Source organism: Macrotis lagotis, chromosome 1 (genome assembly GCF_037893015.1).
Source record: "Macrotis lagotis isolate mMagLag1 chromosome 1, bilby.v1.9.chrom.fasta, whole genome shotgun sequence".
Taxonomy (NCBI): Eukaryota; Metazoa; Chordata; class Mammalia; order Peramelemorphia; family Peramelidae; genus Macrotis; species Macrotis lagotis.
Window position 1 is genome coordinate 930762297 of NC_133658.1, and position 26377 is coordinate 930788673.

Sequence of the window (26377 nt, forward strand, 5' to 3'; positions counted from 1 at the left end):
AGAAAAGTCCCTTCCTCCCTGCGTCCATCCCACCCCAGACGGATTCGGCTTAGCAAAACAGGGTCCTTCTGATGCAGTTTCCTGGAATTCTCCTCCTTCCAGCCCTCACCCTAGGGCCTCCCTGCCATCAGCCCGAAGATGCCATGGAAGGCTCCAAGAGGCCAGTCCTCCAATGGGAGACTTTCCACAAAACTGAGCAGCAGGCCCCCAGGCCCCTTCCCGGGGCGTTTCCAGGTACAAGCCCCCTCCAGCACCCCAGTTCCCCCCAGAGCCTCGGAGCTCGGTCTCCTGCATTCCGGTGACCCTGGGGTCCCCATTCTCTTTCTGTTCGGAAAGGGGAGGGGAAGCCCCAGCGGGAGGGGGGATGGGGAGGGGGTGCCAGGTGGCTGGCATGCGGGGCGGACCCCGAGGCCCCGGACCAGGCCGTGAGTGGAGGAAAGGGCGCCTGCGGAGGGCTGGAGGGTCCCCGGCGGAGGCCGCCCCTGCTGCTCCCAGGTAGGACCCCGCCTCTCCAGCCCCCCGGGCGCCCCCTGCCCGCGCTCAGCCCGGGCTCCCACTTTCCCGAACTTCCGACGCTGCCCCCGGGCCCCGGCGGCCCGCACTCAGCCCCCCGTCCTGCCTTCGGACGTGGCCCTGGAAAGGTTCCCCAAGTCCTGCCTGCTCCCCCATCAGCCGCGGCTCTTGGCCGCCTGGCACCCCGGCTCCAGCTTCCCTTTCTGAGGTTCCCCAGAGCCCTCCTGCTTCCCAGACTCAGTATCCCCCGGAGCCCCTGCCCCTGGCCGGCCTGTCTGGGCTCCAGCCCCCCCCCCCCGCCCCCTTCCCTAGGAGCCCCCCAGGGCTGACGCCCCGTCCAGGTTTTCTCCCCCCGAGACCCAGGTAGTGCCTGTGTTAGTGGGGAGGGGGCGCTGGGGGGCTGCGGGACGGGGGAGGGGCGCCCTGGGACCCCTGGAGGGGAGGGAGGGGCTTCCCGTTTTCCTAGCCGGCTTTTCTAGGCCGCCCCTCCCTCCAGAGGTGAAGGCTGCCCCGAGGAAAGGGCTTGGGCTTGGGTTGCCCCAGGTAAGGCCCCAGAAGCCCGCCCCCAGCCCGCGTGGGAGCGCATTCTGCTGAGGATCCGGGTCTGAGCCACAAACCATGGCCCCTGCCCAGGTAAGCGCAGCCCCCCAGCCTGGGCGGTCATCTCCTTCTAAAGAGCCATGAGACTGAATCCAGTAGCGCCCCCCCGCTCTCTGCTTTTGGGGTTCAGACTGAGTCAGTGCCACCTGGGGCCTCCACACCCCGCTCACCTCAAACTGCTTGCCCCATTGCAGCGGATTCCCAAGGACGCTCACTTTCCTCCTACTCTCGGGCCCACGGGCCCTTTTCCCGTTGCTCTCTTTGGCTCTGCCTAGCCCCCTCTCCATGCACAACGCCCCCCGCCTCCCCAGGTCTCGGAATCGCCCTCCTTTACCACTTTTCAGCTCCAGTCAGGAACAATTTAGAAACCCCTACTGCATGCAAGCACACGCTTCAAGGCTTCAGGGGCCGCACAGGAACAGGACCCCCCCCCCCCCCAGGGAGCTCCCCGTCTACTGGGGAGCTGCACGTCCTCTGAGCGTGGAGGCTGTGCCAGCTGCAGGGCCCAGGGAAATCGCTGGCAGAAGGAGAGACGTTAGCTGAAACCGAGGGAAGCCGGGAGGCCTGGCGAAGAGGTACAGACCCGGGAGACAGTCCTTCAAAAGGCAGGTGGGGTGGGGGGGGTGGGGGAGTGAGGAGCGAGATGGAGCAGGAATGCAAAGCGGGGTGCAGCTTTCTTTAGGTAATCCCTGTGGGTTACCGGGGCGCCTTAGACATTGCCTCTTAATTGATCAGGGTTCTTGCTGGAGGCAGCTGAGGAGGCTGCCCGACAGCTTGGCCACCATTTTGGATTCGTTACAAGTGACCAGGACCATCTAGAGCAGATGGACCGAAGTGACCTTCTGTGTCTCCAGTGTTTTAAATTCAGGGGCTTTGACTATGTGGATTGTCTCTTCCAGGGCAGATTTTTAGGGGAAGATCAGGAAGGCCTGTGGGTGAAAAAAATGTTCAGAAAAGGTGAATTAAAAGTAAGAAGGTGCTCAAAGTGTTCCTAGGCCTTCAACTGAGTATTCTTTTTCCTGAGTTGGTTATTTAGCCTTGGTTTACACTTAATGGTGACCTTGGAGGCCTAGTGGATGGGGGAAGGCAGAGCAGAAGTTCACCTTGAGTCCTGAAGAGTTGGAAGGACTTGAAACAGCTGAACAGGTCCTACTTCCTAGAACTTCTAGAACTTGAAAGGCAGGACTTCCGCAGGAGAAGCAGGTCTTGACTTTGGGCCTCCTAGGAAGATGGGGATCATCTAGGGACTAGACAGGTGGGACTTTTGGAGCTAGGGGGACCCTCTCAGACACCCTCTGGGTTTTTACCTTGGAGCTGAGATTGCTCTACCTTCTGGAAGCCAGGAGGTCTGTGCCCCTGGGTCAGAAAGGAAGTAGAGAGAATGAAGTAGAAGACTGGAAAGGGGCTTGGACTTTCTCTGTGAGAAAGAATGGGATCCTAAGGTCCTTGCGCAGGGTCCCATAGGAGGAAAGGGCCTATCTTCCAGGCTTTAGGGGCTCTTAGAACTGGGATGGCCCACTTCAAGTGGGCTGGCTTAAGCAGGCCACTTGGAGATGAGATCACTGCCTTCTGCTAGTCAGTTCCTCAGGTGGAGGTTCCATTTAAGGCTGTGTTCTAGAAGGCTCCTCTTGGTCCCTCCTGGACCCCCTTTCCAGTGCCCCCTGAGACTACCAGAAATATTCCCTCCTAGACCCAGTTCCTGCCTAGCTTTCCTAGCCCTGAATCTTTACCAGTCTCATTATATCCAAAGGCCCCAAAGTACCACCCCCAGCTTCACCTTTGGGTCATACATTCTCTTCATTCTTTTTTTTTTTTATTTAAGACTATGGGATTAAGTGACTTGCCCCAGGCCACACAGCTGGGTAATTATTAAGTGCCTGAGGAGGGATTTGAACTCCAGTACTCCTGACTCCAGGGCCTCTGCTCTTGTCCACTGCGCCACCTAATTGCACCTGGGTCATACATTCTCAACCTTCAGACTGTAAGGGACCCTGGTGTCCTGTATCTCTGGCCCTAGTTCCTGGTTAGAGATTGCTGTCTTCATCCCAAGCCCCAAGTGAATTGATAATCCAAGAAAAAGGGGCGAGTAGTCTTGGTTCTTTGAGTTCTCTGGAAAAGACTACAGTATGAAATAGGATAGCAATCAGGAAAAATGGGGAGGGATACAGAGCCAGAGCATATGGTTTATGGACAGTGAAGGGGGTGGAGAAGGAATGGGGAGAGGAAAAGTACAGAGTATCTTTCCCTTAACCATGAATTAGAGAGATGGCATCACTAGAAAATATGGGTCTCATGGAGGTGAAAGAAGTCTGGGGTGGGAGGAATACAGAACAACTTTTTTCTTGCAGTCTCTTCATTAATGTATTCAAATCATCTTGAAGTTCTCATCCCAAAGACCTTTTTGACTTTCTGGTCTGGGGCAGAGGAGATCTGAGTTGACTCTGGAATACAAACATTCTAGAATTAGAAATAAAACATCTTGATGTTCTCTGCTGAGTCCTCATGTATTCCTAGGATGTTAATTTTATTTACTTTATGAATAAAGTAGTTCAGATAATATGAATTTGTTCTCCTTTGATCTTTGGGGTGGTTTGTAGCTGACTTCCAGGTTGCCCTTTGCTTTTGTTTTGGTTTTTGCAAGGCAATAGGGTTAAGTGACTTGGTCAAGGTCACACAGCTTGGTAATTATGAAGTGTCTGAGACCGGATTTGAACCTAGGTACTCCTGACTCCAGGGCCAGTGCTCTATCCATTACGCCACCTAGCTGCCCCCAAAGTTCCCCTTTGCAATCTTATTTACTGCTAAAAGGGACTTTTAGGGTGAGGGGAAAAAGGGAAGGAATGACCAAGGGCGACTAGGGCTAGATAGATTTTAATTTTTTTGTGCTTCACTCTGTATTCAGACACCTTCAGTTCTGTCTTTGGGAAGGATGGCATTCCTTTATCTTAAGTCCATCAGAGAAATTGCTTTAACATCCCCCCCCCCCCCACCAGTTGCTATTGCTTTTCCCTTAATCCTGTTCCCTTATTGTATTTCCCTCCACCCCCATTTATTCTGCTCTCTCCTTTCACCCTGTCCCTCCTCAAAAGTGTTTTGCATCTGACTAAGCTTTTCAATGGTCTTCCCTCTTATCGCCTACCTCCCCCTCCCATCTCTTTCCTATTTCCCCCCTAGGATAAGATAGATTTTGAAACCCAATGGAGTGTGTAAGTTATTTCCTCTCTGAGCAATTTTCTTTTATTATTTATTTATTTTCTTTTAGTTTTTTTTCCCCCCAGTTACATGCAAAAGCAAGTTTTAACATTTACTTCCAAATGAGTTCCAAATCTCTCCCTTCCTCCCACCCCACTCCCTCCATTGAGCAAACAAGTTACTTGTTGTAAGTTAAAAATATATATAGCCAGGAAAGACATCACTACCATAGTAGTAAGTAACCATAATGCCTCCTCTGCAAAGAAACAGAAACTGCAAGAAAAGTAAAATGAGGGAAAAAAATATACTTTGGCCTCTAGTCAGACATCATTAGATGTCTTTGGGATAGTTCATTATCATGAGTCCATCAGAGAAATTGCTTCAATATTTTTTCCCCACAGTTATTGATAGCTGTATTTCCTGTCCATTCTAACCCCCCCCCATTATTCTATTCTCTCTTTCCTTTCATTCTCTCCATCTTGAAAAGTTTGTGTGTCTGACTACCCTCTCCCACTCTCCCCTTTCTCCCCTTTCCTTCCCTATTTTCCTTTAGGGCAAGATATCTATATCTTATTTCTATATCTAATTGAGCGCCTCTATTATTATTATTCCTTCTCTGAGGCACTTCTGATGAAAGTAAGGCTCAATTACCCCCTCTTCTGCTTCCAGGAGAAAACTTTTTCTTGCTTTTTTTATGTGAAATAATTTATCTCTCCCTTTCTCCAAGTACATCTCTTTCTCCCCATTAACTCTTATCTTTTTAATATATTATACCTTCAAATTCAACTCCCTGCTGTACCTTGCCTATATATATGCTCCTTCTAACTGCCCTAATAAATGAGAAGGTTCATATAGGCCATCAGTATCATTCCCATAAAGGAATACAAGTAATTCAACATTAAGTTCCTCATAATTTGCCCTTCCCATCCATTCTCTCAATGCTTTCACCTAAGGCCTGTACTTGAAGATCAAACTTCCTGTTCAGCTATGGTCATTCCATCAGGAGGGTTTGAAATTCCCCTATTTCATTGAATATCCATCTTTTTTCCTGAAAGATTATTTTCAGTTTTTCTGAGTAGATGATTCTTTGTTGTAAATCAAGCCCTTTTGCTTCTGGCAAAATATTTCAAGCCCTTCATGCCCTCAATGTAGAAGCTGCTAAGTCTTGGTATCCTGACTGTGGCTCCATGATATTTGTACTGTTTCTTTGGCTGCTTCTAATATTTTCTCCTTGACTTGGAAGTTCTGAAACTTGACTATAATATTCCTGGCAGTTTTCAGTTTGGGATCTCTTTCAGGAGGTGATTGGTGAATTTAAAAATTTTTTATTTTACGCTCTGCTTCTGCTATATTAGGGAAGTTTTCCTGGAGAATTTCTTGAAAAATAAAGTCTGTTTTTTTCTTTGGTCAGTCCAATAATTTTTAAATTAGCTCTCCTGGATCTGTTTTCCAGGTAAGTTGTTTTTTCCAATGAAATATTTCACATTTTCCTCTAGTTTTTATTCTTTTTGTTTTGTCTTATTGTTTCTTGATTTCTCACTTAAGTCATCAGTTTCTCTTAGTTCCATTCTACATTTTAAGCAATTATTCTCTTCAGAGAGCTTTAGTAACTCCTTTACCATCTTTGTCAGTTCTGCTTTTTAAGACATTCTTCTCCTCATTGGACTTTTTGGCATTTTTTTTTTCCCATTTGATGCCAACTAGTTTTTAAGATGTTTTTTCCTCAGTAGTTTTTGGTATCTCCACCAAAATGCTGGTTTTCATGATTTTCCCACATTGCTCTCATTTCTCTCCCCAATTTTTCCCTCCACTTCCCTTACTTGATTTTTGAAATCTTTTTTGAGTTCATCCATAGCCTGAGACCAATTCATATTATTCTTGGAGACTTTGAATGCAGAAACTTTGACTTTGCTATGTTCTAAAAGTGTATTTTGATCCCTCAAAGGACCAAAGTAATTGTCTGTGGTTAGATTTTTTTTCCCTATTGTTTGTTCATTTCCCCAGCCTATGACTTGATTTTACCCTCTTGGACTCTGCTTCCAGAGTGGAGGATGCACTATCCCAAGATTTTCAATGTTTTTGCAGCTGTTTTCAGGGATACCCCCCAGGGGTCTGCCAGTTCCCAGTTCCTTCAAAGTCTGATGAGAGGTTGTTATGCTCTCCTGGCCTGCACTCTGGTCTGTGGGGGATCACAAGCACTCCTTTCTGCCCTGATCTGTGTGTGGGGGGGGTCTCTGCTCTGCCACAGGCCATAAATTCTGTTTTACTACTAGTCCTTCTGGTAATGGGCCTCAGACTGTGACCTGGAGCTGAATATGGGCAAAACTACCGTGTCCTGCCTCAGGGATGGCAAAGAGTCCTTTGCTATCTCTCCCAACCCTCTTACCTGTGGGCTGAGAACTGAAAGCTGTTGGATGGTTGGTTCCCTGCTGGGTAGCTCCTCAGACCTGCTCCTGGTCCTCTGGGACTGGGGCTGCACGCAGGCCTGCATTGGACCAAATTCTATGCAGCAGTTTTCCTGTTGAGCTTTCCAATTGTCTTGGGCAATCCCTGGGCTGAGAGGTTTGGAAACTGCTCCTGTTGCCAGAAACACCCTGTGATCTATTCGTAGATGGTTGGAACTGGTTCTCTCTCCTGACCCAGGCTGTGCTGCAGCCCCCCCCTTTTTTTTGCAAGGCAATGTGTTTAAGTGACTTGCCCAAGGCCACATAGTTAGGTCATTATTAAGTGTCTGAGGCAGGATTTGAACTCAGGTCCTCCTGACTCCAGGGCCTGTGCTCTATTCACTGTGCCACCTAGCCACCCCTGCAGGCCTTTTCTCAACTCCAGTGTAACAGAACCTTCCCCTGGAACCTTCAAGTTGACTTGGACTGGAAAATTATTTCCCAGTCTTTTTGTGAGTTCTGCCACTCTCGAGTTTGGTTAATCATTATTTAAAGATATTTGGAGTGATCTGGGGGAGAGTTTGCAGGAGTCGCTGCCTTTATTTACTACTCTGCCACCTTGGCTCTGCTCCTCTGTTGGTAAATTATACTTTTTTTTTTACTTATTTAAGGCAGTGGGGTTAAGTGACTTTCCCAAGGTCACATAACTAGGTCATTATTAAATGTCTGAGCTTGGATTTGAACTCAGGTCTTCCTGACTCCAGGGCTGGTACTCTATCCACTGAGCCACCTAGCTGCCCATACAAGATTCACTTAACACAACCCTTTCCTTGTCCCCTGACCACTATCCCGCACCACTGTATCCGAAAATTAATAAACAAAATCACAGCAAGAACAATGATCTGTGATGAGTGAAGCTAAAATAACTGGGGAAACAAAAGTTGGACCTTTTGAGCATATGGATTTAATAAGCTATGGGAGCCCATTGCAAATCAAATTGAGACTAGGTCTCCCCAGCTTGGGACCAGGTTCCATATTCAGAGGAGAGACAGAGTGGTATCCAATAAAAAGGAATGATACATAGGTAAAAACCAGGTTACAAGAATGAATTTTCTGAAAAGAAAGATTGGGGACTTTCGGAGTTGGGAGAGTGAACAGATGCAATTCCCTGACATCTGAAAAAGAAGTGCCCCCCCCCCCCCCAATCCCAGTAGCTGTATTAAGAGAAAACTCTAGATCTAGGTTTCTGGTCAGCATCACCGAATTCCTTAGTTAAGGGTCTCCATACAAGAGGATCCCAGGCTGTGTTAAAAACAATGCAATGCAGATTTTTCTCATAATTCTGACAATTGAATAAAGGTTCCACAGCTTTCTTCTTTCCTTCCTTCCTTACCTCCCTTCCTCCTTCCTTCTTTCTTCCCATTCCCTCTGGTGCTCTACCAAAAGACCTGGAAATATTTCTTGATTTACAGGTCCCAAATCACTCTGGTACTCCAGGATTGACCTATAATGAGTCCAAGGCTAAACCCCAGTAATCTTTGTTTTAGCCCTGATTGGTTCGGAGTTAATACAAATAGCAATTGCTTCTGTTCTGATCAGAAACTGAAGATCTTCCCCTCCCATATTGATTTTTGTTTTTTACTATTCAAAAAGACTTTTTCTTTGCTCCATTTATTTCTTTGCTGCCTTAATTACTAAGAAGCCCTGAGGCTTTTGTCCTCCCACCTCCCAGTTTTATGTATATGTATTTTCTGGCTAGCTAAACTGTGGCCATTGCTGGCCTTTTTGTGTCTTTTCTCTGAGACCTGGGAAAGCCTTTACTCAAAAATAGGTCAAGGTTTCTCACTCTATTCAGGGCCGAGATGGCCTTGAAAACTTTTGATCCACTGGACTGATGACTAGGCCAGGAGCTAGACATTGGAGGGAGAAAGAAGGGCAGAAAAAGCTGGTGATTTTCATGATAGTGATGCTGGTGAGAAAGACTCAGGGGTTCAAGGAATTTGGAAAGCATTTCAGGCAAATTTTAAGCTAGAGGTGTCAGTCAATAATTTGCCCATTATTATAGATATTAAAACAACAAGGAAATTAACAGTAAAGAGTGCTAGATTGTTTTAGGGGAATTTAGCAAAGATAAAAGAGAAGTTAGGGCACTTGCTGTTATCTCAGTGTATTCATGTGTCTTAGCATCCCCTTTGTTGGGGGGGATGGTGGGATAACTTTTTGAGGTGCCAGTGGGATGGGAGCCCAACATCTCCCATTTGTAAGATAGCTTTGAAATTTCTAATGGGAGCCCAACTACACTAAGATAGCTTTGATATTCTATTCCTAGTGACTTCTGTCTAGAAAAGAATTGGTGTTATAAATTCAGATAATGCACTGTCAGCACAGATGGAACTGTATTAACTATTTGAAATGACAGGCACAGAATATACAAAGATTGATTATTTTTTGGCTTTTCATTTTCTCTGCCTAAAATTTCCCCTGCTACAATAGAACTGAGTATAGAAGTCATAATATATTTGCATTGTCATCGAAGAATACCTCTATACCTGAATATCTGAAATTTTTTAAATTTCCTATGCTGAAATTGAGTTCAAGAATGAAAGGGAAATTAAAGATGTGGAAAAGACACTTTAGCGTAAGTCCATCATAGAAGTTACTTCCATATTTTTCCACAGTTGCTGTTGGTGATTGTAATTCCCTCCATCCATTCCTCCCCACTACCATCTATTATGTTTTCTCTCTCCTTTCACTCTGTTCCTCTTCTAAAATGTGCTGTGGGGGCAGCCAAGTGGTGCAGCAGACAGCGCCCCAGCCTTGGGGCCAAGAGGCCCCAAGCCCACTTCCCTCCCTAGAGACCCAGTAACCACTGGCCCAGTGGACCAGACAGACCACCCAATCCCAGCATCTTGTGAAAAGTAAAATAGAAAATGTCTTATATCTGACTATCCTCTCCTATGATCTACCCTCTCCTCTATCACCCAAATTCCCCCTTCCCTCCCCCTCCCCCATCCCTCCTCTCTCCTTTTTCTTCTAGATGTCTATACACTATTGAGTATGTATGCTGTTTCCTCTCTGAGCCATTTCTGTTGAGATTGAAGGTTCCCTTATTCCCCCTCCCCTTCCCCCCTTCCATACCATTGCAAAAGCTACATTAAATATCTTTTATATGAAATATCTTAGCTTATTCTACCTCTCCTTTCTCTTTCTCCCAGTACATTTCCCTTTCACTCCTTGACTCCATTTTTACAATATATTATATCTTCAAATTCAGCTCTCTCATGTGCTTCATCTATAAAAGCTCCTTCTACTTGCTTTATTAAGTGAGAAGGTTCATATAAGTTTTATCAGTATCATCTTTCCATGCAGGAATACACACAGTTCATTAAGTCCCTCACAATTTACCCTTCTCATCCAGTCTCTATGCTTCACCTGAGTCCTGTACTTGAAGGTCAAACTTTCTGTTCAGCTCTGGTCATTTCAACAAGAACATTTGAAAGTCCCCTGTTTAATTGAAAAATCCATCTTTTTCCATGGAAGAGGATGTTCAGTTTTGCTGGGTAGTTGATTCTTGGTTACATTCCAAACTTTTGCCTTCCAGAATATTATATTCCAAGCCCTTAATATAGTTACTGCTAAGTCCTGTGTGATCCTGACTACAGCTCCAGGATATTTGAATTGTGTCCTTCTGGCTGCTTGTAATATTTTCTTTTTGACTTGGAAGTTCTGGAACTTGGCTACAATATTCCTGGAGGTTGTTTTTGTTGTTTTTGGATCTCTTTCCAGGGGAGATTCTCTCAATTTCTATTTTATCATCTGCTTCTAGGCTATCAGGGCAATTTTCCTGTAGAAATTCTTTAAAAATGAGGTCAAGCCTCTTTTCCTGATCATGACTTTCAGGTAGTTCAATCATTTTAAAATTATCTTTCCTGGATCATTTTTCCCAGATCAGTTGTTTTTTCAATGAGATATTTCTCATTGTCTTCTAATTTTTCATTCTTTTGGTGTTGAATTATGGTGTATTGATTTCTCACAGTCATCAGCTTCCTTTAGCTACACTGAAGAATTTGTTTTCCTCAGAGAGCTTTCTTATCTCTTTTTCCATCTGGCCAATCCTGCTTTTTAAAGCATTTTTCTCCTCAATAACTTTTTGAACTGTTTTATCCATTTGACCTAAGCTGGTTTTTAACATGTTATTTTCTTCAGCATTTCTTTGGATCTCCTTGACTAAACTGCTGGCTTTGTTTTCATGTTTTGCCTGCATCTCTAATCTCTTTTCCCAGTTTTTCTTCCACCTCCCTTACTTGATTTTCAAAATCTTTTTTGACCTAAAGTTCCTCTCTTAACCATTTACCACCTGGGAATGAGGAAGATCAGAGGTTCATGGACCCTTTAATAACTTGCTACTGGCTTGATGCTCTTCCTCAGTCTTTTTTTTTATTGTATTCTATTTATTGTATTATTCTTTTATTGAATTCCATAACAGAAAAGACACCTTTTCCCCATGAGTTTCTCCTCTCAGAGACAAAAAAGGAAGCTTTTTTTTTGATTTCTTACAGAAATTACAGAATATGATTCCTTGAATAAAATTACTGAGTAAAATCAAATACAAAATACAGGATGAAGAATTAATTCCCTCACTAATAAAATTAATGAAAGAATATTTTGGAGAGCTAACTAAAATCATAACACAATTTATTTGGAAAAAGTAAAGATGAAATACCATGAGGACATGAGGGAGCAGTATCTGCTCAAAATAGATTCCTTTTCTCTTTTTGGTTTTTACAAGGCAATGTAGTTAAGTAACTTGCCCAAGGTCAGATAGTTAGATAATTATTAAGTGTCTGAGACTGGATTTGAATTCAAGTCCTTCTAATTTCACTCAATCCACCTAGCTGACCTCAAAATGCATTCTAAAGCAGCAGTTCCCCCAAACCCTCTGGCATTGGTAAATGAGAGATAAATCAATGGGAAATAAATTCATTAGAAACCAAAAACCAAAGATATGACAACTAAACTAAAAAGCTGATTCTTTGAAAAGTTTAATAAAATCAACAAATGCCTTACCTAATCTCGTTACAAAAGGCAGAAAAATCTAACAGTAAAATAGCAAAGGAGAAAGGTAAAATCACTGAAAAACCAGAAGAAATAAAGAAACATGGAACAATATCGACTATGGTGAAGAAACAGAGGGATTGCACCCAAAACAGTCCAACAATGAGAATTTTGCCACAGCAACCCTAGGTAGAAGACAATTAGTTGAATTAGGTTCGGGGGCAGCTAGGTGGCACAGGGGAACCCTGGAGTCAGGAGAACTTGAGTTCAAATCCATCCTCAGACACTTAATAATCAGCTAGTTGTGTGATCTTGGGCAAGTCACTTAACCCCATTGTCTTGCAAAAAAGGTAAAATTAAAAAATAAAGATAATTAGGGTTTTGACTCAGATCACATCTTCATGCTTTGACATTAAGGGTCTAAGTTTAGCAGCTGTAAGAATAAGAATTAAATGTAATTGACTCTATTCTACTCTGAATTCAATCAGTCTAATGTGGATAAAGTGATTTTTCAATGTAATATAATTCAGAAATGAATTCAGCTGAATTGATGTCTTTTGGGAACTTTCTTTCATGTTTTAAATTTGCGGCACTGTTTGTTACTATCATACTTTGCATTTTTCTCCTGTTGGGATTTTTGGGAAACCATTCACAAGACCAGTGTTTGGTATGTGATTTTTTTTTTTTTGCAAGGCAAATGGAGTTAAGTGGCCTGCCCAAGGCCACACAGCTAGGTGATTATTAAGTGTCTGAGACCGGATTTTGAACCCAGGTACTCCTGACTCCAGGGCCAGTGCTTTATCCACTGTGCCACCTAGCTGCCCAATCCAACCAGTGTTTATGAAAATTTTAAAATCAAAGTGACACACCTTTGAGTTGCATTAATCTCAAGAGAAGCCAGCCATGATTCAAAATTCCTTTCTTGCACTAGTATTATGTCCATAAATGCAGAGAATAAGAAAATGTCTCAAATTTTCTTGAATTGGGGACTCCATCTTAATTCAAGAAACATTTATTAAGCAATCAATAACCTGCTCTCTGTCAGGGAGGAGACTAAGTGCTGAGGAAAGATTAAACAGTGCCTCCCCTCAAGGAGAGACTACCTGGCACAGTGGACAGAGCTCTAGACTCATTATTATGAGTTCAAATGTGGACCTAGACACTAACTGTGGGATTCTGGGCCAGTCACTTATGCCTGTTCCTCAATTATAAAATGAGCTGAAGAAGGAAAGGAGAAAGTACTCCGGGGTATCTTCCCCAAAAAACCCAAATAGGGTCACAAAGAGTCTGATATGATTGAAATTGAAACACAAGAACTTTGGGCAGAAAGAAATATTGTAATCTTTCCTCCCTTTTTTTCCTGTATTAAATGACAAATGTAATCCTTTCCTTTCTCTGTAATGTTCCCTATAAGTAAACCCCCATCTGCAAGGAATGTACTGAAGCAAATAGGCACTCTTAAAATAGCTGTTCTTTTAAAACTGGTAAACCTTTGAGAAGAACCAAGAAAACATTGTACACATTAACAGCAAGATAGTGGAGCAAGTAGGTGGCGCACTGGCCCTGGAGTCAGGAGACCTAGGTTCAAATCCTACCTAGCTGTGTGACCTTAGGCAAGTCACTTAACCCCACTGCCTCCAAAAAACTGAAACAACAACAACAAAGTGAATTGATCAGCTAGGATGCATGCAGCTCCTCTGAGCAATTCAGAGAGGTCCGACTACCCTGGGAGACCTGTTATAGGCAATGCTATACACATCTAGAGGAAAACCAAAACAAAACGCCCCACAGAATCTGAATAGATACTATGATCACCTTTTTAAAACTTCTCATCTGGTTTTCTTTCCTCTTCCATGATTTTCTTTTCCTTTAGGTATAATTCCTTATACACAAATTGAATGATATGTAAATATATAAAACACAAGTATATGTAGGATTTTGCTAGACTGTCACCAAGGGGAGGGAAGGTGGGAAGGACAAATGATACAAAAATGTGTAACATAAATATTCAAGTGGATGAATTTTGAAAGATATCCATAACATGTAATTGGAAAAATAAAATAAAATATTAAGTAAACCTTAAAAAACAAAACAAAATTGGTAAACCTACCCTACCTTGTTGATTTGTATTAGTCTGGAATTTAAACCTATGGAAACCAGTGTCTCCAAATTATCTCACCAGACTCTTCTTAGTTATATGTCATCAATTCCCCAAGGGTCTGTTGAGTTAACACAGAGATCCTAACTCCCTATCAGGTTAATGCCTTTGGTTAAGGAGCCTAAACTTAATTTAAGAATTTATGGTTAACCTAAAATTCTGCAGCCTCAGACATGCTTAGGAACACAAGCTTCTTTTCATTAAGCCATTCCATAGTCCCTCTCTGGTTCCTCCTGGTCCTGTCCCTAACTCCACCTGATCCCTCCCCCAAAGGCTTTTAGACAAAGCCCTGCCTTTCCCTCTCCATGTACTGATCAACTGGACACTTGTGGCTGCCTGTTTCAGTCCAGTTGCTCTAGCAACTGTCATCCCTCCTATACTGGAATAGGTTTTTGCAAGGCAAATGGGGTTAAGTGGCTTGCCCAAGGCCACAAGGCTAGGTAAATATTAAGTGTCTGAGGCTGGATTTGAACCCAGGTACTCCTGACTCCAAGGCCAGTGCTTTATCCACTATGCCACCTAGCCGCCCCTAACCTTATATCTTGATTTGGAGAAGTTCTGATTCAAAATTCTTTTATGAGAACATCTAAGTCCTGAAGGTCAACAGGTTGGTTTTCCTCTTAGACATATTTACATGTCGTTGGACATTGGGGAAGTTAGTGTCGATTCTTGTGAGCTAGTTCTGAAGGTGCCTTTACTAGACATGTGCAGGCTATTACAATCCAACAATAAACTTCTGTGATTTCAAGTGTATTTCTTTAATTTGTTAGCTTTATTATAGGCTCGGAGCTCCTCTTAGGTCATTTTTTTTCACAATTGCTCTTTTGGCAACTTGAATCTCTCCTCTTTGCTCTGCTGTCTCTTCAATCTCTGGTTCTCAATGAGTAAAACAGCTGGAAAATTGTCAAAAGTCATTACATGGGGGGGCAGAGCCAAGATATTGGCAGGAGAAGAGCCTCTCTTAGGTGCTCCAAACTATTTCAAAAACCTTAAAATTATGACTAACTAAATTTTTGAGAGAGAACCCACAGAAAGATCCAATGAGGCAATTCTCCAGTCCAAGGTAACCTGGAAAATACTGGGAAAACTATATTTCCTGCGGTTGGAGGGCTTCAGCCTCCCAGGAACAGCCCCAGGGCGCCTGGGAATGCGGGCTCCCAGAAGCAGAAGCAGTTTCCAAACCTGCACCCCAGGGAGCACCAAGCACAGCTTGGAAGATCAGCAGGGAGACCTGCCAGAGCGAGCACCAAGCCCAGGCCCTCAGCGAGAGACTCTGCACAGCCCAGATCCCAGGAAACAGAAGCAGGCCCGTGGAGCTGTCCAGTAGGAACCTCATTGCTGGACTATTTTGGGTGCATTCCCTCTTGTTTTTTTACCATAAAATTGTGCATATTGTTCTGTGTTTCCTTATTTCTTCTGGTTTTTCTGAGATTTTACCTTTTCTCTTTTGCTATTTTACTGTTAGATTTTTCTGCTTGTTTTGTAACAGGATTAGGTAAAGCATTTGTTGATTTTATTAAACTTTTCAAAGAATCAGTTTTTTAGTTTAGTTGTCATATATTTGATTTTTGGTTTGTTTTTTTTTTTTTTTTTTTTAGGTTTTTGCAAGGCAAATGGGATTAAGTGGCTTGCCCAAGGCCACACAGCTAAGTGTCTGAGACTGGATTTGAACCCAGGTACTCCTGACTTCAAGGCCTGTGCTTTATCCACTACACCACTTAGCTGCCCAAAACCTTGACTTTTGGTTTCTAATGAGTTTATTTCCCTTCTCATTGATTTTTCTCTCATTTACCAATGAGAATGTATTTTGAGGTCAGCTAAAGTGGATAGAGTGAAATCAGAATGACTTGAATTCAAATCCAGCCTCAGACACTTAATAATTATCTAACTATCTGACCTTGGCCCAGTCACTTAAACACATTGCCTTGAAAAAAACAAAAAAAAAAAGAAAAGGAATGTATTTTGAGCAGATACTGCTCCCCTTATTGTCCTCATGGTATTTCATCTTTTCTCTCTTGATATTGTACATCTTTACTTTTTCCAAATAAATTGTGTTTTGATTTTAGTTAGCTCTCCAAAATATTCCTTTATTAATTTTATTAGTGAGAGAATTAATTCTTCATCCTGTATTTTGTATTTGATTTTACTCAGTAATTTTATTCAAGGAATCATATTCTGTAATTTCTGTGAGAAATCAAAAAAGCTTCCTTTTTGTCTTTGAGAGAAGAAACTCATGGGGAAAAGGTCAGTTCTTTTCTTTCTGTTATGGGATTCAATAAAAGAATAATACAATAAATAGAATACAATAAAAAAAGACTGAGGAAGAACATCAAGCCAGTAGCAAGTTATTAAAGGGCCCATGAACCTGTGATCTTCCTCATTCCCAGATGGTAAATGGCTGAGAGAGGCACTTGAGGAAAAAAAGAGGTTTGGAGTAGTTTCTGATGATTGTGCTTTAGTGAATCAATTAAAGTTCAGTTAACCTTCCAAAAAAGGTCTCCCTTCCTTTAAGGAGAACCTATATTTGAATACTATGCAATGAGGAAGAATAACTCAAAAAGGACCTATTTAAAAATTCTTGGAAATCTCAAAAAGTGGATCAGAGCAATAAATTCCTCATTTGTTGAGAAGTAAAATAATAGGATAAAGAAAATGGAAGGTGAATTATGGATTATAAATAAACCATAAATCAGAGTTTAATTTTTAAGAAATTAAATGTTTTATTTTTTACTCAATTATGTTAAAACCATGGTTAACATTTTTTTGAGTTTTAAGTTCCAGTTTCTATCATTCCTTCCCTACCTTTCCTCCTCCCTGAGACAATAAGTAATGAGATATGGTTTATACATATGTAATCATGTAAAACATTTCCATATTAGTCTTTTGTATAAGAAGATTCGAATGAAAGAAAAGAAAGTGAAAAAATAGCAGGTTTCAAAAATTGCCAGATAAGCAGATATCATAATTCTTTTTATTTTTTGTTAAAGTTTTTGCAAGGCAATGGGGTTAAGTGGCTTGCCCAAGGCCACACAGCTAGGTAATTATTAAGTATCTGAGGCCGGATTTGAACCCAGGTCCTCCTGACTCCAGGGCCGGTGCTCTATCCACTGTGCCACCTAATCTCCCCCCACAATTCTTATAATATAGTTCTTACTGTATACAACACTCTCCTGGTTCTTTTCACTTTGCTATCCATCAATTCATGTAAGTTTTTTCAGGTTTTTCCAATCAATTTTTTAAAAAAGAAATCACTATGATGAATGAGTTAATATCATGATATTAGGATGGAGAATGGTTCTTAAACTTCAGAGTCTCTGATAAAGTGAATCCTATGCTTATGATGAAAATGGAAGAAAATGAAATGAAAGACCACCAATTCTAAGCCTATTGGCAAAACTCATGCTTAACATGAAGTAGATGGTAAAGAGAGATGATCCCTTCCATATAGCAGGGTGTTTTAGATATATATGGCCAACCTCACCTGTCTATAGCCTCTTAACTATTGCTCTTCCAAGGGCCATGTTTAGATCATGCATTTCTCACAAAGAAACAGGCAACGTTTTCCTGATGAATTTTCCCAAACAAAATCCCATGTAATTAGGTATTACTTTTTTTAATTAAGGAAGCAACTTCCCTTCTCCATCATTGAAACTTTTGCTTCTTTGTAATGAAATATTATAATTAAGGAATATATGTCGGGGTGGCTAGGTGGCACAGTGGATAGAGCACCGGCCCTGGAGTCAGGAGGACCTGGGTTCAAATCCGGCCTCAGACACTTAATAATTACCTAGCTGTGTGGCCTTGGGCAAATCACTTAACCCCATTTGCCTTACAAAAACCTTTAAAAAAAGGAATATATGTCACAGATAAAACAATCATAAAGCAAAGGGATAAGCTGTTGTGTCCGTGACACATCATCCTCAGAGTAATAATTCTTCTTCACTTGCCTAGGAACCATCTCGTATCACTCAGTGCAATTCAGATTCTGATACTATCTCTTTTTTAAAATTTATTTTTATTAAAGATATTATTTGAGTTTTACAATTTTCCCCCAATCTTGCTTCCCTCCCCCCCACCCCCCCACCCCCATGGAAAGCACTCTGTCAGTCTTTACTTTGTTTCCATGTTGTACCTTGATCCAAATTGGGTGTGATGAGAGAGAAATCATATCCTTAAAGAAGTGAAGTCTAAGAGGTAACAAGATCAGACAATAAGATATCTTGTTTTTTTTTTTTTCTAAATTAAAGGGAATAGTCCTTGAACTTTGTTCAAACTCCACAGCTCCTTATCTGGATACAGATGGCACTCTCCTTTGCAGACAGCCCCAAATTGTTCCCGATTGTTGCACTGATGGAATGAGCAAGTCCTTCAAGGTTGATCATCACCCCCATGTTGCTGTTAGGGTGTACAGTGTTTTTCTGGTTCTGCTCATCTCACTCAGCATCAGTTCATGCAAATCCCTCCAGGCTTCCCTGAATTCCCATCCCTCCTGGTTTCTAATAGAACAATAGTGTTCCATGACATATATATACCACAGTTTGTTAAGCCATTCCCCAATTGAAGGACATTTACCTGATTTCCAATTCTTTGCCACCGCAAACAGGGCTGCTATAAATATTTTTGTACAAGTAATGTTTTTACTAATAATATCTCTTTTACAAGTCTCTTCATGTATTCATCTAGATGAGATCTTATTTTTTGCTATTCAGGAAGCAAACTAGATCTTTTGCTTTCCTTTTTTCTCTTGATCACATAAATTTCTTTCTCCTGTCCCCAGAATATCCTGTATTTGCCAGCTTCTCATGAACTCTTCTTCTCACAAAATTCAGACTTTTTTTTTAGAATGTTTCACTTATATCAGATCTGATAAGGAAAAAATTTCACATCAGTTTCTCCCTTTCTACTGCACAGATCCACCTACTTCACAGGTAGAATATAGACTTTCTTCTTGATTCCATAAGGAGGCATTTCTCAGCTTTTTTCCCCAACTAATCATTAGGCTCCTCTTGATGACGTTTCGATTGTTGAGTCTGGTATTCATAAAGGTAGTGGCTTTTGGTCTACTCCCTTCTCTGTCCTTCAGTTTCCTCCCAAATTGATGATAATTAGACTAGAGGAATTCTAGTCTAGTATTCTTCTGCTCTTTATCTTATTATTTTGATAATTTAGGAATTGGTGACATTCAAGGATGTAACTGTGGATTTCACCCAGGAGGAATGGGGCCTCTTAGATCATTCTCAGAAGGAGTTGTACAAAGAGGTCATGTGCGAGAATGCCTGGAACCTGATCTCTGTGGGTAAGGACTCTTCCCCTGGGACTTCTGTATCTCTGTTCCTTATTGTGCATAGTTCCGAGCATTTATCTATTATTAGAGAATAATTCTCCTGGGTCTACAAGAAAGGTCCTCTTGTTATCCATTGTCCTTTAAAAGGTCTATGAATTGTGTGGTAGGAACTTCTGAAGCTCTAGGTACCTTCTAGTCAAAGATCAAATTAGTATGGAAGCATCTCAGATGTGGAAGCAATCTCAGGATATTAAGTCTAACCTCTGCTTGACTTGGATTGTCAGCACTGATTAGGAGAACAGATACATTGTTTGAATGTAGTTATAGCCCTTTCCCTAAAGAAAACTAAATTCTAAGTTTTTCTCCAAGATGACCCTTAACTGATTTCTCATGTCCAGGGATTCCTGTTCCCAGAGAAGATGTGATCTATTATTTTGGGCAAAAAGAAGCACCCTGGATGTTGGAGCAAAAAGGCCTGAGGAGCCTCTGTCCAGGTGAGTGAGATGAAACCAGGCATTTAAGAGCTGTGATTACAAGAGGCTTATCTGTGTGTTGTGGTGAAGGAAGTGAAGGAAGGAACTTGCCTAGGAATTCTTTTTCAGATTTTCTCTAGCAGTGGATTCCTGGACAATCTCAGTTTTCCCAATAATAAATATGTAGTTCAGTTTGAATCAATGTGTACCATGGAAACAGCGTAAAGACTGGCAAATTGCCTTCTGTGGGGGGTGGGGTGGGGGGAGGGAAGTATTAGGGGAAAAATTGTAAAACTCAAAATAAATAAAACTTTAAGTTAAAAAAATATTAAGTATGTAGGGGTAATCAGGTGAAAGACAATTGGAAGAGTAGGAGAAGGCTTGATAATAATGTGCTATAACAGTTCTAAAGAGAATTGTATATTTGATCTTTTGGAGAGCCACTGGAGGTTGTTGAGTGACATGGTCAGGTGAGAGCTTTAGAAAGATGAACTGAGGGTGGCTAGGTGGCGCAGCGGATAAGAGCACTGGCCTTGGAGTCAGGAGTACCTGAGTTCAAATCTGGCCTCAGACACTTAATAATGACCTAGCCATGTGGCCTTGGGTAAGCCGCTTAACCCCATTGCCTTGAAAAAATCTAGAAAGATGAACTTGACAAGTGGGTGAAGAATTGACTGGACTTGGGGGAGACTTGAGGCAGCCAGACTTGCCAACAGACTCTTACTTAGCTCAGCTGTGAGGTGATGGGGGACAGAACTTTGCAAGTGACAATATTGGAAGAGAAGAAGGTGTATGTGAGCATTGTGACACAGGTAGAATCACAAGACTTTGGAACAGATTGAACATCAGGGTAGGGGGGTATCAATGAGGGTGTCAAAGAATGTATGACACTTCATTTCAGAGTCTGGACTATTTTGAGGATGCCTTAGATAGCATTAAACATAATAGGAAGAAAAGATGATTTGGAGGGAGAAAAATTAATTTCCTTTTGGACGTCATGAAAGGAGAACCAGGAAGTAGATGATAGGAAGTCAAGGGATTATTTACACACATAAGAGATGTTCATTTTTTTTTAGGTTTTTTTTTTTTGCAAGGCAAATGGGGTTAAGTGGCTGGCCCAAGGGACATCCTTTAGCAAGCAGAAGATGATTTTATTATTTGATCCTGAGGTCAGAAAGGAAAAGAAGGCATCTGATTGATGTGAGATGAAGAGAAAAACTGCTCAATAATTGTTCACTTTTTCAGTGAAATGAGACCAGGTTCTCAAGTGATGATGTGTTGGTGGAGGAAGAGGGTTGGAAGTCAGCCTGAAGGGAGAGTGGGAGGTCAAATTAAAAGATCTTGAAAAGCTTCTGTAGTGAGTGGTATGAGTAGTTGGTCAGGAAGATGCCAAAGGTTCCCTTGCCACTTTATTCCTGCAATGATATAACCTCAATTTGTAGTGGATTTAGGCAGCTTGTTTTCATGATTTTCTGTGTGAAGGCGGCTGCCATACTTGGAGGTTATACAAGGCTGAGTTTTGTATAAATCATTATCTCGAGTCCCTTTCCTGATCTCAGTTCTCCATCTTGGTCCCATTCTTGTCAAATCATAGGTCAAGTTCATGAAAAGTTCAAGTGACTTCCCAGGATAACATGCCTTGAGCTAGGGAGCTAGGAGGTAGAGATTTCCAAGTGTTTCCATAAGAGAAAACTCATCAGGACCCTAGACAGAAGTCTCTGTGATCTTTAGTGCTGGGTCTGGTCAGGTTCCATTTGAGTTAGAACCTGACAAAGGTGATTACATTTTTTTCTTTAGATTTTACAAAGCAAAGGGGTTAAATGTAAAGGTGATTATTTAAAGGTGTTTAGGTCTAAGAAGAAGGCACAAATCTGATGAGGTTAGAACATGCATTTGACTTCTAGGGGAGGGAATAGAAGGCAGGGACTGATTCAGAGCCTGGGAGCTGGTGTTAGTCCTGGCCCGGTCAATCCATCAATCAGTTAACATGCATTAAACACCTTCTATCTTTTTGCCACTATGTTGGCCCTGTGCTTACAAATGAAGGCAAAATTCTGTCCCTGTTGTGACTGAGCTCACAGTCTACTATGGAAACATGGTGATGGTTTCAGATGAAGCAACAGATCATGAACCTTACTCTTAGCTGATCCAGAAGGAACTACTTTTAGTTTAATAGGGACAAAAGGAAAGTTGAGTAAGTCTAACCATCAAAATAATGATATAATAATCAAATAATGATAATAGTAGCAGAATCCTTTTTGTCATGATTCAGGAATTTTCCAGTTATTTCTCACTGTTTGTGACCCCAATTAAGGTTTTCTTCACAAAGGTACTTGAGTGGTTTGCCATTTCCTTTCCAACTAATTTTACAGATGAGTTCATTAAAAAGATTAAATGACTTCCCAGGATCCAACAGTTAGTAAGATCCTGAGATCATATGTGAAACAGGCATTTAAAATTAACTTTTTATTAGATAATAACCATCTAGCCCAAATAAAGTATTGAGCCAAAACAAAATTTCTTAAACCTCAGGTAAATACAAAAAATAATATTGGCAATTACCTTGTGATCTCAGATAATAAAGCAAAATAAGTAAAGTTGAAATTGCCGATCAAGGAAATTTCATTATGCTTACAGATTAGTTTGATTATGAAATAATAGATATATTTAGTATTGGTTCACAAGAGCATAATGTTTGAGAAGAAAAGAGTAAAAGTGCAGACTGTGAATGTGAAAGTGAAGCAGCAAGATTCAAAAGGGAGACAGTTTTTCTAGTGAACAGAGTATGCCCAGTTGCAAGGTTTGAGTTCCAATCATGTGTGTATATGTGACTTTGTATGTATATTAAATATTTGTGTCTTTTTAGAAGAAGAGAGCAGACTTGAAATCAAAGAGACTGCTGCAGAGATGATGCCTTCAGAGGAAAAAACTCATAAGGAAAAATTCATGAATGATGGTCCCTGTGACTACACTTGTGGAGAAATCTGTACTATAAATCAGAGAATTCACACTGGCGAGAAATCATTTGAATGTAATCAAAAGAAAAATAAACTTGCTAAACACCAGAGAATTCATACTAGAGGCAAACCTTATGAAGGTAATCAAAGTGGAAAGACTTTTACAAAGAGGGCCAATCTTACTGTACATCAGAGAATTTATACTACACAGAAGACTTATAAGTTTAATCTAGGTGGGAAAACCTTTAAATATATCTCCAGTCATTGTGCACATCAGAGAATCCACACTGCAGAAAAAGCTTATAAATGTAATCAATGTGAAAAGACTTTCACTCGGAAGGCCACTCTTGCTGAACATGAGGGAATCCACACTGGAAGAAAGCTTTATGATTGTAATCAGTGTGGAAAGACTTTCACAAAGAAGTCCACTCTTGCTGTACATCAGAGAATCCACACTGGAGAGAAACCTTATGAATGTAAGCAATGTGGAAAGAGTTTCTCAACAAGCTCCTATCTTGCTGTACATCAGAGAATCCACACTGGAGAGAAGCCTTTTAAATGTAATCAATGTGGAAAAACTTTCATTCGTAACTCCAAACTTACTGTACATCAGAGAATCCACACTGGGGAGAGACCTTATGAATGTAATCAGTGTGGAAAGACTTTTAAAACAAGCTCCTATCTTTCTGTACATCAGAGAATCCACACTGGGAAGAAACCATATGAATGCAATCAGTGTGGAAAGAGTTTCATACTGAGCTACAATCTTGCTATACATCAGAGAATCCATACTGGGGAGAAACCTTATGAATGTAAGCAGTGTGGAAAGGCTTTCACAACTAACTCCTCTCTTGTTGTTCATCAGAAAAGCCATCTTAAAGAGAAACCTTATGAATGTAAGCAATGTGGGAAGACTTTCACACAGAGCTCCAGTCTTGCTTTACATCAGAGAATCCACTCTGGAGTGAAACCTTACGAATGTAAGCAGTGTGGAAAGATTTTCACACGGAACTGTAGTCTGGTTGTACATCAGAGAATTCACACTGGAGAGAAACCTTATGAGTGTAATCAATGTGGAAGGACTTTCAGAACAAGCTCCTATCTTGCTATACATTGTAGAATCCACACTGGAGAGAAACCTTATGAGTGTAAACAATGTGGAAAGACTTTTGCAAGGAGTTCTTATATGGCTGTACATCAGAGAATCCACATTAGAAAGAAATCTTATGAATGCAAGCAATGTGGAAAGGCTTTCACAACAAACTACTATCTTTCTGTACATCGTAGAATCCATACTGGAGAGAAATTTTATGAATGTAATCAATGTGGAAAGAGTTTCACAATGAGCTCCAGTCTTGCTGTACATCGGAGAATCCACACTGGGGAAAAACCTTATGAATGTAATCAGTGTGGAAAGATTTTCACACAGCACTCCAGTCTTTATGTACATCAGAGAATCCACACTGGGGAGAAACCTTATGAATGTAATCAGTGTGGAAAGACTTTCACACAGAGCTCTAGTCTTGTTGTACACCAGAGAATTCACACTGGGGAGAAACCTTATGAATGTAATCTGTGTGGAAAAACTTTCACACAAAGCTCCACTTTTGCTGTACATCAGAGAACCCACCCTGGGTAGATAATGTTTTGAATGTAATCAATGTGGAAAGACTTTCACCACCAGCTACTTACTATATTGCTGTTCATCAAAGAATCCACACTGGAGAGAAACTTTATGAATGTATGTAATCAGTATTAAAAGACTTTCAGAAAGCAGTTCAATCTTGCTATACCATCGGAGAATTCACTACTACAAATGTAATCTGTGGAAACTGTAATAATCAATGTGACAAATCCATTGCACCAAAGTCAGCCCTTACTTCCCTTCAGAGAATTCATGCTAGATAGAAAATGTATCTCTGTATGAATGAGGAAAATCATTCAAATGGAGTACAAAGCTTCTTAGCAGAAAATTCTCTTTGGGCACAGTCCATCTATGGACTCAGAGTGGGAAGGTCTTTAATAAGACATTGTCTCTTGCAGAGACATTCATACTAAAAATGAAGACTTGTGAATGTGCTCGTTGGCAACATGCCTTTCTCTAGAATATGGAGGTCACTGGTAACGGGTAAATTTTTTTTTCTGTGATGGAATAAAAAAATGAAAAAAGAAAATGGCATAACTATCATTAGATACAACAGAAGTTGTATCGAATAGTTTTGCTGTTTCTTGTGCAATCATCTCTTTTTCTTAATTGTTTTTTTTGAAGATTATTTTTTCTTAAGTTCAGAATAAAGATTTCAATTTAAAATAAAATAAATAATGTAATCTCATTTAAGGAGCTTCCTCTTCTATTAGGTACTATAGCCATGGCACTGCAGGAAGAATGAAGAAGTTCTGACAGGTGATCACAGGGAGTGACCAAGGTCGGGATAAGGTAGGGTTCTTGGTGCCTCTGCAGCTGGTAACAGAAGGCCAAAAACATTGTGATGGACCAGTCCAGTATAGTGGTCGCATCAGGAAATAACAAGATTCCCTTGCTGTCCACAGCCTGTGGGGTGGGGGTTCATGACCAGAATCATTGGCTCTCCTGATGTGACTGCAGTGGTAATCAGCTCCAAGATGGTTGGTGAAGGAGAGAGAATCTTGAATTGGAGGTGAAGTATGACCAGCTGTGAGTAGTTTTTGAGGTACTCTCCATGGTGCTAACCAGCATCTCCATGATTCAGAATATGCTTGAATTTCCTTCAGCCCCAGACTCAATGGCCCTGGATTAGGCTGAGACAGTAACCTCAATGTTTTCCCTTCACATTTTTTTTTTTGCTTTCTGTAAGGCAATGGGGTTAAATGACTTGACAGTTAGGTAATTATTAAGCATCTGAGGTCTGATTTGAACTCGGGTCCTCCTGACTCCAGGACCAGTACTCTATCCACTACATCATCTAGCTGCCCCTCCCCAATCATATATAAAAGTTTTTTTTAATTTGGTTACTTTTTAAATTTTGAGTTCCAAGTTCTCTGCCTGTCTCTTTACTATTACCTCGCTGATAGACAGATGGCAAATTGAATTAATTTATACTTATACAATCTCATAAAATATTTTCACATTAGTCATTTTGCAGAAGGGAAAATTGAACCAAAAAGAAAAGGAAGAACAATCCTTTAGGTCTGGACTTGGATTCAATTTTTCTCTGAAGAGGGACAGTATTTTTCATCATGAGTCCATATGAATCGTCTTAGATCATTGTATTGCTAAGAACAGCCAAGTCATTCACTGTTTTTCATCATACAATGTTGCTGTTTCTGTGTCCAATGTTCTGGTTCTGCTCACTTCACTCTGCATCAATTCATGTAAGTCTTTCTGATGTCATTTTACTTGTCACTTCTTAGAGCACAATAGGATTTCATTACTACTATATACCACAACTTGTTCAGGCATTCTCCAATTAATAGGCATCCCCTCAATTTCTTATTCTTTGCCACCACCAAAAAAACCCAATATAAATAATCTTGTATAAATAGACCTTTTTCTTTTTATAAAAAAAAATCTCTTTTGGATAACAACTTGGTCATGATGATATTTCCTCTCTCTCTCTCTCTCTCTCTCTCTCTCACTCTCGCTCTCTCTGTTTTACTTCAATTGAAGCATAAGTTCTGCTCCATGCCCTTACCTTTGCCCTATATGTATCTCTGCTCTCAAATCTTTCCTGTTTACAGAATATTGTAGGATTCTGGTTCTTAATTCATTCTACTATCCATAC

The 26377-nt window shown here is 41.1% G+C and overlaps 1 protein-coding gene across 1 annotated transcript; it reads left to right on the forward strand.

Annotated features, from left to right (window-relative positions):
• Positions 1-402: 402 nt before the first annotated feature.
• Positions 403-24843, forward strand: LOC141512157 (uncharacterized). The gene is made up of 5 exons (XM_074221015.1): positions 403-1146; positions 1458-1688; positions 19072-19198; positions 19585-19680; positions 22526-24843. The coding sequence occupies exons 3-5, from the start codon at positions 19165-19167 to the stop codon at positions 24253-24255; spliced, it is 1860 nt and encodes a 619-aa protein (XP_074077116.1). The 5' UTR covers positions 403-1146; positions 1458-1688; positions 19072-19164; the 3' UTR covers positions 24256-24843.
• The last annotated feature ends 1534 nt before the right edge of the window (positions 24844-26377 follow it).